Below are 17,868 nucleotides of genomic sequence, written 5' to 3'. Positions count from 1 at the left end.
CCAATTCTATGCAAATGGAGCTCTTTGCTCCATTTAAAATTCAAACAAAATAAAAAAGCTGAAGCTCCAATAATATATATAGATATAGATATTTATTTCTAGGTTACATTAAAACAGAGTAATATATAAGGACTGACATATTTGACACAACATCTGATAGCCCAGAAATGTATACAACTGAGTCTGTCCCAGAAATTCCCATTCACAACTTAATTCATTCCGCACCACCCACAAATTTCTATGGCCCCTTGTGGAGCCTCTCTAGCAACCAATAGTGGAAAATCCAGAATGGGGGGGGTGGTCTACTTCATTAGTGAACTTTAGGCAACCATTTTTTGTAATATTGTAACAAATTTGGCACAGATAATGCAAGTTTTGCTAGTCTGCTTTTATTCTTATATATATTTATCTACTATTTCAGTAAAAGATTTTCCAGTTTTGGTCCCTCGGAAACTGGCGGCAGCACAGGGAAGGAAAGGATGTCAATCAGTGATGTCATCACAGTCGCTCAAAGAAAAGGGGGAGATGGCCAATCAGGAGTATCAATTAATTGGAAGGTAAACTTTAACAGGTACATAACAACTAGGGTTGCCACCTGGCCTCCCTGGTATTTCAGGTTTGTAATAACTTGTCCTTTGCCCCCGCGCCACCTCCAATCTGCCGGCCTTGCTGGTATTTCAGGTTTGTAATACCTTGTCCTTTGCCCCCGGGCCACCTCCCTATCCCCTTTCTCAGCTCCTTTTCCAACCTCCTGACATCATGGACTGCCCCCCCCCCGTTGACCCGCCCCCTGCCCTGGCTGGTAAGAGGAAGCCTGAAAGGTGGCAACCCTAGTAACAGCCATTATATTCCAGATATTATATCCTGCCCCAAACTGTTTTTGGTTTTGCTGAGCAATTTATGAGGTTTAATCAATCCAACATTTCAGTTCCACACAGGAACCTTCATCAGGTGATGGTGTAATTTAGTCTTAGTCTATGAATAATGTATGAAATAGAGCAGGCATGTCCAACATGCAGCCCTCCAGCTGTTGTACATCTTATGCCGATGTCCCACGGGTAAATTAGTTGCCCACGGTTAAATCTCTGCTGCCATGAATCACCAGTGGAAAGGCATACACATTGCTTCATTTTTCCAAAGTCGCATGACGTTTCCTACTGCAGGTACTTTCAAGCAACTTCGAAAAAAGATGCCTTTCCACCAGCGATTCACTTTATTGCTGGTTGAAAAGCATTTCAGGGAGATTAGTCACCTGCGGTAGACGATTTTAACGGCAGGCAACTAATCTCCCTTTGCCCTTGACATCTCTGTTGAAGGATGCTGGAAGCTGCATGTAAACAATGGCTGGTCGGCTGCAGACTGGACATGAGTGTAAAGGTGGCCATACATGTTGCAGGTCTGATCTTTCCCACCCTCCACTGATGTTGAGGGCTGAATCGTCAGATATGGAGGTAGAAACAATAGAAATTCTACCTCTACCTGGCGATTCAGCCCTGAACATAGATTTTGCTTGGGCGCCTTCAATGGCGCCGGATCAAAATCTTTTAACCTGGCAGATCAACAAGTCGACCGATATCCGCAGCCTTCTGCGGTATCGGTCGCCTCTTCGAGCCACCATACTCGCACCGAATATCGTACGAAACGAGGCGTGTATGGCCGGCTTAAGAGAAACAGGTAGGATCAATATTTATTGGTTATTAGAATATTCATATATCTCTGCCCTTTTCTCTGAAGACTGTCACATTTTCACAGGCCTTTGTGTAATGACGTTACTTGATTTTACTAAGGGAGTAGAATAAAATGTGGGTGGCTAACGGTATGCCCAAAGCCAGAAAATTACTGGTATATGAAAAAATATCTCTCCCTTGCCCTTTAATTCTAACTCACCCCCTGCTGTCCCCCTCCCACCCACACCCCAATTATGTTTTTACACCCTCCTAGCAGCAACAAGGTTAATATCCCACCCACCCTACAACCTTCTCCGCTCCACCTGCCACAGATAAATTTGGTCTGAGACAGCCAGGGCCAGGAGTCCTTAGCTAGGCCTTCATTGGGATATTCAGGGAGGGCTCACACAGAGTTACTGGGGTACTGTGTCCAGCCCGCCTCCTTGTATGCAGACAGTACGTGGCTGTATAAGTGGCTCCGAAGTTTGTTCCAAGCTAGCTGTACGTCGGGGGTGAAATCTTTGGCGTACTCTTCTGCAATGACCTCCAGCATTACCCCAGTCAGGATCTAAAGAGGGACAGTCAGAGTTAGAGAATATCTGCTCTGTGTAATGCTGTTCACGATTTATTAATTACATGAGAGCGTGTAAAAGAAAATCCATCTAGACGCAGAAGCCTTTATGAAGGGGATTGTCTTTATCTTTAATTGTTATACATTTTTTTATGGTCTAGTTTCTAGGGTCATTGCACCTAGCAACCCAGGGCTGTTACTTATTTGTTAAAAATATTTTTATGATGTACTCTTATCTGATACATATGTGCAGCAATCTATGACTATTTCATACATACAGGACGCTGCAGGATATTTGTGTAAAGGAATTTATTGTGGGATATAATCAACCTTCACATATGCTTCATTATAGTATGCAATAGAGATGTGCTAGAATTCTTTGGATTCTGAATCCTTCATATAAGATGAATAAATGGGTTAAATAAGGTCAGAAACAAAATGCATTTTTTTCTGTTACTTTGCTATAATTTAATTATTAATTGAATTTAAAAGATAGCTAAATTCTCAGCTGTGTCACAATGACAAAATGCTCAGATATACAGATAGCTAGAATCTCAGCCATAAAGCAGGGCAGGACTGCTGCTTACAATGGGGGGGGGGGGGATCAGATAGGATCTGTGCCACTGTGACAGAATGCTCTGTTATACAGATAGCTAGAATCTCAGCCATAAAGCAGGGCAGGACTGCTGCTTACAATGGGGGGATCAGATAGGATCTGTGCCACTGTGACAGAATGCTCTGTTATACAGATAGCTAGAATCTCAGCCATAAAGCAGGGCAGGACTGCTGCTTACAATGGGGGGATCAGATAGGATCTGTGCCACTGTGACAGAATGCTCTGTTATACAGATAGCTAGAATCTCAGCCATAAAGCAGGGCAGGACTGCTGCTTACAATGGGGGGATCAGATAGGATCTGTGCCACTGTGACAGAATGCTCTGTTATACAGATAGCTAGAATCTCAGCCATAAAGCAGGGCAGGACTGCTGCTTACAACCCTTTTCAAACCTAACAAAATAGTGACAATATTTATTCCTTTCTTAATTAAGGGATGACACAAGAGGCCCAAAAGCTGTATGGTTTTTTTGAAAACATTAAAAAATGTTTCATGGAATACACAAGGTTTAATCCACTCTTTGTTGCATATGTATGACCCTGGTCTCCATATAGTGCAGGTTGACGTTTCTATGAATCCGTCACGCTTCCTTACCTTAAAGTAGACAGGGTCCACTTTGTGTTTGAGAGCGTGGCTCTTCCCAACGATCGACAGAACAGTAGTTATTTTCTCGGGGTCGCCAAGGTTTTCCACCACACTGTTGACAGCACCCATCACCCGCCGGGCATGCTTGCGCAGCTGCACACTGCCTTCCATCTCCAAAGGGTCCTCCATGTGCTTAAACTGGCTGAAGTGCTGCTTGGCGGAGGGGAAGTTGACAAAGAACCTTTTTTTTGTGTGTTGTGAGAGAGGGTGAAGTATTTGGGAAACAACAAGGAGCGGGGAGAGAAATGAGAAAAGAGAGTCACTGCAGTGTGAGTTTCAGGGCTGGAACAAGGACAGATTTCCTAGGCTACCAATGTGTGCAGAACAGTTGCTCGTCGTATGGCCTCGAGCAGTAATGGGTTCAGATTAATAAAACCTGCCTTCCTTTTTTTTTACAGCTATAAAGTCTGTTATCCTGAGAAACCCGTTATCCAGAAGGCTTTGCATTACAGGAAGGCCATCTCCCATAGACTCCATTAAAAGCAAATACAGGTATAGAACCCATTATCCAGAATGCTCGGGACCAAGGGTATTCCGGATAAGGGGTCTTTCCGTAGTTTGGATCTTCATACCTTAAGTCTACTAAATCAATAGAACATTAATTAAACCCAATAGGATTATTTTACATCCAGTAAGGATTAATTATATCTTTTTTTTTTTTTTTTTTTTTAAATGTTTTTATTTTCCTTTTTTCCCAAACAAATAAAACCAATATAAGAGAGGGGGAGAGAAAAGGGAGAAAAGGAGAAGGGAAGAAGGGTTGGTAGGGAGTTTGCACATTTGCTCGCATTGGGGTTAGTGAGACTTAAGGGGTTAATATGGAAAATTCGGGGTGTCTGCTGTTGTAGGCAGGGTGTCCCCTTCCACATCCAGCCATGGTTGCCATACTTTATCAAACTTTGCTGGGCATCCTCTGGCAAGGTATGTCAATTTAATGGAGGGTAGGGCTCCGTTGATGAGCTTGATCCATTGCTTTTTCCGGGGGGGGTTTGGGTCCCAGATTAATTATATCTTAGTTGGGATCAAGTACAGGTACTGTTTTATTATTACAGAGAAAAGGGAATCATTTAACCATTAAATAAACCCAATAGGGCTGTTCTGCCCCAATAAGGGGTAATTATATCTTAGTTGGGATCAAGTACAGGTACTGTTTTATTATTACAGAGAAAAGGGAATCATTTAACTATTAAATAAACCCAATAGGGCTGTTCTGCCCCCAATAAGGGGTAATTATATCTTAGTTGGGATCAAGTACAGGTACTGTTTTATTATTACAGAGAAAAGGGAATCATTTAACCATTAAATAAACCCATTAGGGCTGTTCTGCCCCAATAAGGGGTAATTATATCTTAGTTGGGATCAAGTACAGGTACTGTTTTATTATTACAGAGAAAAGGGAATCATTTAACCATGAAATAAACCCAATAGGGCTGTTCTGCCCCCAATAAGGGGTAATTATATCTTAGTTGGGATCAAGTACAGGTACTGTTTTATTATTACAGAGAAAAGGGAATCATTTAACCATTAAATAAACCCAATAGGGCTGTTCTGCCCCCAATAAGGGGTAATTATATCTTAGTTGGGATCAAGTACAGGTACTGTTTTATTATTACAGAGAAAAGGGAATCATTTAACCATTAAATAAACACAATAGGACTCTTCTGCCCCCAGTAAGGGGTAATTATATCTTAGTTGGGATCAAGTACAAAGCACTGTTTTATGGTTTTTTGGATATCGGGTTTCCGGATAAGGGATCCCATACCTGTAATTCATATTTTAAAAGTGGATTTACTTTTTCTCTAAAATAATAAAACAGTACCTTGCATTTGATATAATGAATACTTATTGGAGGCAAGACAATCCTACCTAGTTTGTTTAACCTTTCAATGATTTTTTAGTAACGTATGGTTATCCAACAGAAAGATCTCTTATCCGGAAAAACCCAGGTCCCCTGCATTCTGGATAATATATCCCATACCTGTATCTCTCCTTAAGGGCTTTGACAGACGGGGAGATTAGTCGCCTGCTACAAATTCCCCCATATGCCATCCCACCGGCGAGTATGTAACTCGCCGGTGGGATGGCATACCCCATTTACATTTTCGCCGGTGGGATGGCATTTCGGGGAGATTAGTCGCCCGTGACAAGGGAGATTTGTCGCGCAGCGACTGATCTCCACGTGTGCCACAGCCCTTAAGGAGAAGCAAAGGCTCCATGACTGGGGGAAAGCCAAAATGTTAGGTGCCCCCCATTGCAGTTGCGCAAAAATAGATGCAGTGGTTTTGCATATGGACGGTACCTGTATCCAAAGATATTGCTATAGTTTTCTACAGGTTCATCCATCTTGTCTCCTTCCAAATCACGTGCAAGTGTGCCTACATCAAATTGACATCGGGCATGATTCTTTAGGCACAAATATGGTGTGCGTGTTGATGCAGACCGCAGTTGGAACCCTGACGCTGCTACCACCTTCAAGTTCAGGGTTCCAACAGCGGCCTGTGTCAACACGCACAGCATATTTGTGCCCCAATGTCAATTTGATGTTGTGTAGAGTGCAGGAAATGACTCCATCCCAACTCCAAGCTAATTTCAGCGACATTGCATCCAATTCATGTCTAAACACTTCCATAGTTTTGTGTGGTTTTGGCTTCTTTACTAGCCCAAGGCAACCACCACCCTTTATCAGTGAATATCTGTATCTCTGAAGGTGTTCTGCTTTCACTTAGCAGAGATTGGGGACCAGCCCACAATAACCAGTGTATAATATAAATAATATATAAGTCAAAATACAAGGCTAGTTAATAATGAATTCAGATTTATTCTACATGGCAGCTCAGAAACCAGTGCACTCTGCATCAGAATGAAATAAGCAGCCATGTAGCATCAGCTTCTATAAAAAACGACCCTAGTTTTCTGCTTGATTAATTTTTACAGCCTTCTACAGCAGCCTGTTTCACACTGAGCATGTGCAGAGTCACTGACCCTCAAAAGATGGCCTAACAAGATCCAAGATGGGGGAGCTGCTACAGACAGATTTAAAGGCTTGGATCATTATTGTTATAGGGCTGCTAAAGCTCTGTCCTGAACAGTAACTTAATACGAATATATAAGTTTACCATATACTGCTTCTTTAAAGAAAAATATAGTATTGCAAAAAAGGGTATACTGCCCCTTTAATGATTTCATGTTGCTGCCTGGTGCCTCTTGATCTGCTAGAACTTGATCTGCAGTGGTTCTGGTTATTAAACTGTTGGAAGCCGCTTTAATTCAGCTCAGCATGAAGTACTCATTGTAAGTCAAGTGATTCAGAGCTACGATTGCCTGCATCAGTGTTTTCAAAACTACAATACTGAATTTACATTTTCGGATAAATTCAGTTGAGAAAGCATCACCAATAATAACATATATTTTGTTCTGCTGCAACATAGATAGATGTGGTCAGAGAACAAGGAACCCCCCCCCTTTCCTCACCCCAAATGCATTACATACCTTCCCAATGGTTGCCCTCTGCCACGTACTTTGCCTTAGAAAGTAGAGCAGCAAAGCAGTGTTGGTGGCCGCATCACATTTGGGGAGTCTGGCTAATCCCACTGCACTACTCTTTTAAAAAATATTATATGGGAACGTTTCCCTGTCCTTGCACATGGCTATATCCCCCTTTAGGAAAGTACCTCTTATTATTGGGATTAATGGAAGCTTCAAAAGAAAACTGCTGGATGTTGATGAAACAAACATGGGACTGACGGCACATTGGGCATACTCTACACCAGCCTATTTCAAATGAAGAAGCAGTCCCTTAAAGGAGAAGGAAAGGCTAATAAAGAGTTAATCTCAAGCTGCAGGCATACCTTCAGTTGTTTCAATAGTGCCCTTAAGTCTCCCCATATTTCACCTGTTCAGATGATCTGAAGCTAAACAGGCAGATAAAACGCTGAGCTGGGTAAAGAGGATTCCCATAATGCAATGCTCCTGCACTGATTATGGGACCAGGACACTGTAGGCGGCGCATGCGCTTTGCTGATTTTCATAGACAAAAGCAGGCGCTCCCCTCCGTTCCCCTTAACTGAGACACACAGACACTGAACAGAACAGCTAAGCAGAACAGCCGAAGGACAGGCGAGCGCTGCGGGTAGCACGCGGGGGGGGGGTTGGTGATGTGCGAGCGCTGCGGGTAGCGGGGGGAGGTTTGGTGATGTGCTAGCACAGGTGTGGGGTGACCTGGGGGGGGATTGCGGGTGTTTGGTGTGCGGGGGGGTGGTGCGAGCGTGGGTGTTTGGAAATCCAGGATGGCGGCCGTGATAGACCACACATACTGTGAAGTTAAAGTTGGCGATTTGCTACAGGAAAGGGGGCTCTACAACATATTAGGTGCTATAGTAGAAGCCTTTCCTTGCTCTTTAAGCCACCACCTCTGCATCCTATTTACTGGAATAATAAAAACATGACAGCACTTGTACTGGCGTTCTTCAGCATAGAAAATCTCTACAGATGATTTACAGGCCAATAAATGTTACTACCAGCATTGTCCTGCCTATCCCATAAAAAAATGAATGGGAGCAGTTTTACAGTCTCCTCCAACTGGGCTTAAAATGCCGGTGGAGAATGTGCCCAATGTCATCTACCTAAGAAGGAATTATGAGTACACCTATAAAATATTTATTGTACTTTTAGACCAATTAGGTTCAAAAACCACTCTGAGGTCCAACATTTGGCCTTGGCCACTATAAACATAAAGAATCTATAAACACCAAGAATGTATAGGGCCTCAAAAGCAAACAGCTACAACTAACTTAACCTTCAATAAAAAATCCAGTACTAATGAGTAGCAAACACTTACTATTAAAGGAGAAGGCAATGTACAGTGGCTTGCAAAAGTATTCGGCCCCCTTGAACTTTTCCACATTTTGTCACATTACAGCCACAAACATGAATCAATTTTATTGGAATTCCACGTGAAAGACCAATACAAAGTGGGGTACACGTGAGAAGTGGAACGAAAATCATACATGATTCCAAACTTTTTTTACAAATAAATAAGTGCAAAGTGGGGTGTGCGTAATTATTCAGCCCCCTTTGGTTGGTGCAGTCAGTTGCCCATAGACATTGCCTGATGAGTGCTAATGACTAAATAGAGTGCACCTGTGTGTAATCTAATGTCAGTACAAATACAGCTGCTCTGTGACGGCCTCAGAGGGTGTCTAAGAGAATATTGGGAGCAACAACACCATGAAGTCCAAAGAACACACCAGACAGGTCAGGGATAAAGTTATTGAGAAATTTAAAGCAGGCTTAGGCTACAAAAAGATTTCCAAAGCCTTGAACATCCCACGGAGCCCTGTTCCGCCGATCATTCAGAAATGGAAGGAGTATGGCACAACTGTAAACCTACCAAGACAAGGCCGTCCACCTAAACTCACAGGCCGAACAAGGAGAGCGCTGATCAGAAATGCAGCCAAGAGGCCCATGGTGACTCTGGGGGAGCTGCAGAGATCTACAGCTCAGGTGGGGGAATCTGTCCATAGGACAACTATTAGTCGTGCACTGCACAAAGTTGGCCTTTATGGAAGAGTGGCAAGAAGAAAGCCATTGTTAACAGAAAACCATAAGAAGTCCCGTTTGCAGTTTACCACAAGCCATGTGGGGGACACAGCAAACATGTGGAAGAAGGGGCTCTGGTCAGATGAGACCAAAATGCAAAACGCTATGTGTGGCGGAAAACTAACACTGCACATCCCTCTGAATACACCATCCCCACTGTCACATATGGTGGTGGCAGCATCATGCTCTGGGGGTGCTTCTCTTCAGCAGGGACAGGGAAGTTGCTCAGAGTTGATGGGAAGATGGATGGAGCCAAATACAGGGCAATCTTGGAAGAAAACCTCCAAAGACTTGAGACTGGGGCGGAGGTTCACCTTCCAGCAGGACAACGACCCTAAACCTAAAGCCAGGGCAACAATGGAATGGTTTAAACCAAAACATATCCATGTGTTAGAATGGCCCAGTCACAGTCCAGATCTAAATCCAATCGAGAATCTGTGGCAAGATCTGAAAACTGCTGTTCCCAAACGCTATCCATCTAATCTGGCTGAGCTGGAGCTGTTTTGCAAAGAAGAATGGGCAAGGATTTCAGTCTGTAGATGGGCAAAGCTGGTAGAGACATACTCTAAAAGACTGGCAGCTGTAATTGCAGCAAAAGGGGGTTCTACAAAGTATTGACTCAGGGGGCTGAATAATTACGCACACCCCACTTTGCAGTTATTTATTTGTAAAAAATGTTTGGAATCATGTATGATTTTCGTTCCACTTCTCACGTGTACACCACTTTGTATTGGTCTTTCACGTGGAATTCCAATAAAATTGATTCATGTTTGTGGCTGTAATGTGACAAAATGTGGAAAATTTCAAGGGGGCCGAATACTTTTGCAAGCCACTGTATAATCACTGGGGGGTGCCAAAGTTTTAGGCACCCCCCAGTGATTGTAGGAGCTTACCTTATACCCACATGTGTTGGCACAGGGATTGCGAATAAAGAAGGCAGGAGAAAGAGGATTGGTCGTTTGCAGCTACCCCGGGCTGGTGCAGTTTTCTCCTAACTGGAGCACCAACCCTGATATTAGGTTAGTGATTGCAGTCACTGGGGGGTACCTAACATTTGGCACCCCCAGTGATTTTACCTTTCCTTCTCTTTTAGCAGGGCCTTTAGCAAAATAACTTGAATTCATGGGACTTTCTGCACAACAGTTGGAGCAGTGATCCCCAGCCAGCAACTCGGGAACAACATGTTACTCACCACCCCCTTTGCTGTTGCTCCCAGTGGCTTCAAAGTAGGTGCTTATTTTTAAATTCCTGACTTTGATTTTGGAATCACAGAGATGCAGTTTTACTCCAAGCAGAGCCTCCTGCAGCCTAGCAGTCCTCATGAGGCTACCAAATAGGCAATCACAGCCCTTATTTGGCATCCCCAAAGAACATTCATGCTTGTGTGGCTTACCAACACGTTTTACATGAGGTTGGGGATCCCTGATCTACAACAACAAATAGAGACAACTAGTACTGGAGGACTGTTAGTAAATGTAATATAAGTCTGGGAGAAAACAAAAAATGTTTTATGACATGGTAATAAAAGAACTAAAATTATATAGTTTGCTACAGAAAGTTTCAGCCTTGTCTCCCTTTCAAACTTTGGACCCCCACGTACTTAATAGTTTATAACAGGGTTACAGATAAATAAAATATAGTTTCTGGACAGCCATAAATATGACCCCCCAAGTAGTCCTTTGCCCCCCTTGTTGTTCAGCCCTGTAGTTCGGTAACCTCTTGTTTATCAAGAGAAGAATTGAGGAGTAGAGAAGCAGTGACAAACCCATAGCCTTTTCATAGAGAGAGTGAATAATGTGAAGCAACAGTGAGCTTTATTATTCATAACCTGCTCTTAGAAGAGAAAGCCCCAGGGACGGCAGTGACTGACAGTGTCAGAAGCAACGGCGAATTTGGGATTCGGAAGGGTAGAGTGACCTTGGGACTTGGCAGGCTGCATGTAATTCAACACTTTTGTCTGTGCTGTCACCAAGCTTTAAGGGAGGTACAGCCGCAGACAGTTTAATAGCAATTTGGTAGGGAGACAGAGATTGAATTTATGCATGGCATTCACTCTCGTTTGATAAAGACAGTGATTGATAGGAATATGGCTTAAATTATAAATCAAACATGTCATTGTCCCCAGCTGTGGGGACTATCTCACATTAGTTGTTGCCAGTCACCGATACACAGAGATATTTTTCCCAACAACTAGAGGGCCACAGGTTTGGGTTGTTTTCCTACCACTCATTAGGGTCTGTAAAACGCTCAGTATGAATAGGGGTATTTACAAACATGTTGTAGTAAGAAAAAGGCCAGCAAGTTACTGCCCAGTAATAAAATGGGTATACATTAACAAGAAGAGGGGATAGGAATAGATAGAATAGGCAGTGCAGTTTTAGTCTCCAAAGAAGAGCAACTTAGCGGGTATAAAATATATGAGGGAAGGTTGGCCAAGTTGGGATTGTTTACATAGAAAAAGAAGCGCCTTTGTGGGTTTCCTCCAGGGGTTCTGGTTCCCAGAATAGTTTGTCGCTCTATAATTAAAGGATAATAATAATATAAAGCAACTGTGGAATATAATACCTCCTGCCTTAATCACCAGGGGATCTTTCCAAACCATACAAAGGCTTCCATTGAGATTAACAGAAAGGAGGTTTCATTATAAGGTGTGAAAAGGTTTTTTTGTTTTTTTACAGAGAAAGGTATTAAACTGAGGAATTATCTCCCTAAAGCTGTTGTACCGGCAAATACATTATAAAGTCTCGAGGAAGCTCTGTATGCCTTTTTAATAAGTGAGAAAGCAGAAGGCTACCTACATTATTCTCTTAATACCATGTTTATCTAGGGACTAGTCCAAATCAAATCTGAGGCAAATTAGAGATAGTTTAAGATTTTTATTTTTCATTCTCATTTACCGCTGTCGAACCATAAACCTGCAAAGAAGGTGTTTTGGGCTGGGATCGGTGGACCACCATACAAGTACTAATATGCTTATAGCCAGCTTTAGAGTAGAAATGACAGTGTGTACAGGCATTTTGTGCTACAAAGTTTTTGTGTTTTAAAGCTTCTTAAACATGCATCTCTGAGCTGAGCGGCCACTGAAGGGGTAAACTACCTTGGGGCGACAGAGCCACTTAACAGATTCAGTGCATGAACATTATATATGCATTACATAAACATATTATATATTTAACATGGGAATGCAAGGCCTGGCAGCCAGTATGTAATTCCAGTTACTAATTGACTACATAATTATAACAGCCGCCCTCTGCTAATTTGCAAATGGTGCAGGAGATGGTAGAGAAACAGCAGGAGGCAGCAAGAGAGGAGAAAGAGTGTGGTAGAGAGAAGTGATTAAAGGGGACTTGCTGCTATCCACTCAATGCTAAAGGGGTCATTTACAGCCACAAGTGCTGGGTACAAAGTGCAGGTTCAAGCTCACCCCAGAATTTCAGTGCCATTGCAGTGACAAAAGGGAAATGTGCCTGACGCAGTCGTGACCAATGCATTCTATGCAACTGCTCTTGCACTTTAACCCTAACGGGCTGCAGTTGTGCTGAAAATTATTTCCGCCAAACCCCGAATCTTTCATTAAAGATTTGGCCAAATACCGAACCATATGCTAACTAGACTACTGAAGGGTAAAATAGAGGCAAGTGCTTTGCATGCAATTACAAAAAAATTCAATTCCGTGTTTACATGACCAAAGGCCACATGATTGTAAGGATTCGTATTCGAAGGACAAAAAAGGCCAGATCCTGAACCAAATCCTGGATTCAGTGTATTACTACTACATATCTTTATTGGCATTTCCGGGCAAAGTGACATCTGCACATGGTCGTTGTGTTTTTTTATAGACACAGGCCACTGTTGGAACCCTGGAGCTATTTTCACCCTCGTGGGTGGCAGTAACTTCAGGGTTCCCCACAATCAGTATTTGCGCTGTCAAAATTTTCAGAACAAAGCAATGGTTGCTCGACACTATTTGGAAGTGCAAGGAGCGCCTTTGGGCACAAATACCGTTAATGTGTGTAATTTTTACCTGTCTGTAAGATACTAAATGGTTTCTGTAATATAATATACATATAAAAGAGCCACTCGACTGGGCAAAGCTGCCATAACAAGTAACCCCTTTCTTGTGAGTGTGTGAGACACTGACAGACTTAGGAACTCCTACCCTGTATGTGTGTGACACTGACAGATTTAGGAACCCCTACCCTGTGTGTGTGACACTGACAGACTAAAGGTACCCCTACCCTGTGTGTGTGACACTGACAGATTTAGGAACCCCTACCCTGTGTGTGACACTGACAGACTAAAGGTACCCCTACCCTGTGTGTGTGACACTGACAGACTAAAGGTACCCCTACCCTGTGTGTGTGACACTGACAGACTAAAGGTACCCCTACCCTGTGTGTGTGACACTGACAGACTTAGGAACCCCTACCCTGTGTGTGTGACACTGACAGACTAAAGGTACCCCTACCCTGTGTGTGTGACACTGACAGATTTAGGAACCCCTACCCTGTGTGTGACACTGACAGACTAAAGGTACCCCTACCCTGTGTGTGTGACACTGACAGACTAAAGGTACCCCTACCCTGTGTGTGTGACACTGACAGACTAAAGGTACCCCTACCCTGTGTGTGTGTGACACTGACAGACTAAAGGTACCCCTACCCTGTGTGTGTGACACTGACAGACTTAGGAACCCCTACCCTGTGTGTGACACTGACAGACTTGGGAACCCCTACCCTGTGTGTGTGACACTGACAGACTTGGGAACTCCTACCCTGTGTGTGTGACACTGACAGACTTGGGAACTCCTACCCTGTGTGTGACACTGACAGACTTGGGAACCCCTACCCTGTGTATGTGACACTGACAGACTTAGGAACCCCTACCCTGTGTGTGACACTGACAGACTAAAGGTACCCCTACCCTGTGTGTGTGACACTGACAGACTAAAGGTACCCCTACCCTGTGTGTGTGACACTGACAGACTAAAGGTACCCCTGGCCCTGTGTGTGTGACACTGACAGACTAAAGGTACCCCTACCCTGTGTGTGTGTGACACTGACAGACTTAGGAACCCCTACCCTGTGTGTGTGACACTGACAGACTTAGGATCCCCTACCCTGTGTGTGTGAAACTGACAGACTTGGGAACCCCTACCCTGTGTGTGTGACACTGACAGACTTATGAACTCCTACCCTGTGTGTGTGTGACACTGACAGACTTAGGAACCCCTACCCTGTGTGTGTGACACTGACAGACTTGGGAACCCCTACCCTGTGTGTGTGACACTGACAGACTTAGGAACTCCTCCCTGTGTGTGTGAAACTGACAGACTTGGGAACCCCTACCCTGTGTGTGTGACACTGACAGACTTATGAACTCCTACCCTGTGTGTGTGTGACACTGACAGACTTAGGAACCCCTACCCTGTGTGTGTGTGTGTGTGACACTGACAGAATTAGGAACCCCTACCCTGTGTGTGGGACACTGACAGACTTAGGAACCCCTACCCTGTGTGTGTGTGTGACACTGACAGACTTAGGAACCCCTACCCTGTGTGTGTGACACTGACAGATTTAGGAACCCCTACCCTGTGTGTGTGACACTGAGAGACTTAGGAACCCCTTCCCTGTGTGTGACACTGACAGACTTAGGAACCCCTACCCTGTGTGTGTGACACTGACAGACTTAGGAACCCCTACCCTGTGTGTGTGACACTGACAGACTTAGGAACCCCTACCCTGTGTGTGGGACACTGACAGACTTAGGAACCCCTACCCTGTGTGTGTGACACTGACAGACTAAAGGTACCCCTACCCTGTGTGTGTGACACTGACAGACTTAGGAACCCCTACCCTGTGTGTGTGACACTGACAGACTTAGGAACCCCTACGCTGTGTGTGTGTGACACTGACAGACTTAGGAACCCCTACGCTGTGTGTGTGACACTGACAGACTTAGGAACCCCTACCCTGTGTGTGTGTGACACTGACAGACTTAGGAACCCCTACGCTGTGTGTGTGTGACACTGACAGACTTAGGAACCCCTACCCTGTGTGTGTGACACTGACAGACTTAGGAACCCCTACGCTGTGTGTGTGTGACACTGACAGACTTAGGAACCCCTACGCTGTGTGTGTGACACTGACAGACTTAGGAACCCCTACCCTGTGTGTGTGTGACACTGACAGACTTAGGAACCCCTACGCTGTGTGTGTGTGACACTGACAGACTTAGGAACCCCTACCCTGTGTGTGTGTGACACTGACAGACTTAGGAACCCCTACACTGTGTGTGTGTGACACTGACAGACTTAGGAACCCCTACCCTGTGTGTGTGACACTGACAGACTAAGAAACCCCTACCCTGTGTGTGTGACACTGGCAGACTATCGCGTGTGTGTGTGACACTGACAGACTAAAGGAACCCGTACGACGTGTGTCTGACACTGGCAGACTATTGTGTGTGACACTGACAGACTAAAGGAACCCCTGTACTGTGTGTGTGTACCACATGTGTGTGACACTGGCAGACTATCGTGTAAGTGTGACACTGACAGACTAAAGGAACCCCTACCCTGTGGTGTGTGTGTGTGTGTGACACTGACAGACTAAAGGAACCCCTACTCTGTGTGTGTGTGTGTGACACTGGAAGACTATTGTGTGTGTGTGACACTGACAGACTAAAGGACCCCTGTACTGTGTGTGTGTGTGTGTGTGTGTGTGTGTGACACTGAGTTGCAGAGTGTGTGTGTTTGTACTTGTGTGTGCTACTGATAACCTGATGAAGTTCTTTTACTGTGTATATGGGGCTGACAAAGCAGGGAAACCCCTCTCCCTTGTGTGTGACAGGGAGGGAGCACCTTTGCTGCATGTGTTGTATTGACAGACTCAGAGAGACCCTATTCCTCTGTAATTGTGTGACACCAACAGACCCTTTTCTCTTATTCTATAACAAGCCCCTCTACTGTATGTGTATGTGTGTATGAGACAGTGACAGACAGAGGAGATCCCTGTCCTTTATATGTGTAACACCAAAACATCAAGGGGAGTCTCACCGCCCACTGTATGAGTGTGACATTGACATGACAAGTTTTTCTTGTGTGTGTGGCACCGACAGAGCTAAGGAGACTCTCTGCTTTGCAGGTGTGTAAGTGTGTGAAGTGTGACACTCTGAGGGAGGAGGGAAACACTCTCTGAGGGAGCCCCTCTCCTGCTTGAGTGTGACATTGACAGAAGGTGCTTTCTCCCTTGTGTGTGTGTAACACATACAAACTGAGGCACCCCTTTCCTGTATGTGTGTGTCCAACACTGGAGACTGTGTGTGTGTGTAACACTGACAAAACTACGGTGTCCCCTTCCTATTTATGTGTGTGTGTGTGTGTCCAACACTGACAGCCTAACGGAACCTCTCCCCTGTGTATGTGTGTGACACTGACAAACTACACTGGCATATGTGTGTGCACAGCTATCCTTTGCTTGTATGTGTGTGTATATGTGACACTAATAGGATTAAGGATTTTGTTTCTGCTGACCTCTGTCCTGGCATTACCTGATCAGTATAGAGACTCCGACGTCCTCGCAGTTGGCATATACCCGTGCCCAGGTCTCCTTGATGACACCGCGCTCACTCTCCGTTATCTCCTCCAGCCTCTCCCATCGCTCCATGTCGTTCTCCCCTTGGACTTTCTCCATGGACCCGTCAAGAAGGAACGGCACAAACACACGCAGCCCCCCAAGCAGGAATGAGAGAGCCCCCCAGCTGGGCTCGGGATGGGAGGGGGATTATGATTGTGTGTCTGGAAAGAGATCTGTCTAATTGTCAGACCTCCAGGCTGAGCCCATTGCTGCTGCTGCTGGTGCCGTGTTTGTGTGTGTGAGTGTGTGAATCTCTCAGCTGGGAAATGAACTGATCAAAAGTAAGATATTTCAAGGCATTGTGAGAAGGCTGAGGCAGGGTGCAAACATCTCATCTCCCTCCTCTTCCCCCTCCTCTTCTCTCCCTCTCTGTCTCCCTTTCAGTCCCAGCCTCCTTCCCTCCCCTTTTCACCTTTTACTCCTTCTTAACTATTTCTTCATTCCTAACCCCCCCTTGTCTATTTTCCATTAACATATCCCCTCACCCACCCCCTATATCTGCATATCATTCTGTGCTTGTTATTAGGGCCTCCAAGGCCACTGCTTGACCCCCTAGGGCTTTTGCAAATAGGGCATTTGGGACCCCATGTGACTTAAAGAGCTATGATATTTAATATTCTATGGCCACAGGAATGGAAGGGCACAGTATATATAGTCTTTCCTCCATCCCATGGCTGCCCTGATGCTTTTCAGTCTTTATTCTCCCTTTGGCAGTGCCTTGTGTGTTGTTTTTCCTGCTGTCTTTTCTGATACTGTTGTGTAACCCTCTACTTTTCCAAATTGTTGTGCTTCTCTTCTCTGCTCCTCAGTCCCAACCGGTATACTCCATCTCAGAGATCCTCCTCCCCATACTCTGCCTCCTTCAGTTTGTTTACCTACAGTATCTTTCTTTCCCTCCCTTATCAGTTCTTTGAGTGTATATATAATTCTAGTTTGTTTGTTTTTTTAACCTGCCTTTTCACTGTGTTTTCCCTTGGCTACTCTCTTCATTCTCCTTCAGACATGACCTTGCTGCACTTCTCTATTCATATAACTATTTCCTTTCAGCCAGCCCTATTCACCTCTTATTGTTTATCTAAGGACCCTGAAGTTTCCCAGCATGCGTGCTGTGGATGTTTTTGCTTTGCCAAGATC

At 44.5% G+C, this 17,868-nt stretch overlaps 1 protein-coding gene across 1 annotated transcript; it reads right to left on the bottom strand.

The window, feature by feature from the left end:
* Positions 1–70: 70 nt before the first annotated feature.
* cygb (cytoglobin) lies at positions 71–16,967 on the bottom strand. The gene is given in 3 exon segments (NM_001006869.1): positions 71–2,235; positions 3,449–3,680; positions 16,649–16,967. Coding segments are annotated over 3 exon segments (540 nt in total). The 5' UTR covers positions 16,792–16,967; the 3' UTR covers positions 71–2,070.
* Between the last annotated feature and the right edge of the window lie 901 nt (positions 16,968–17,868).

The sequence above is a fragment of the Xenopus tropicalis genome, chromosome 10, assembly GCF_000004195.4.
Source record: "Xenopus tropicalis strain Nigerian chromosome 10, UCB_Xtro_10.0, whole genome shotgun sequence".
Classification (NCBI taxonomy): Eukaryota; Metazoa; Chordata; class Amphibia; order Anura; family Pipidae; genus Xenopus; species Xenopus tropicalis.
The sequence above is the reverse complement of the archived record's forward strand: the minus strand, read 5'-3'. Positions and strand labels throughout refer to the sequence as shown.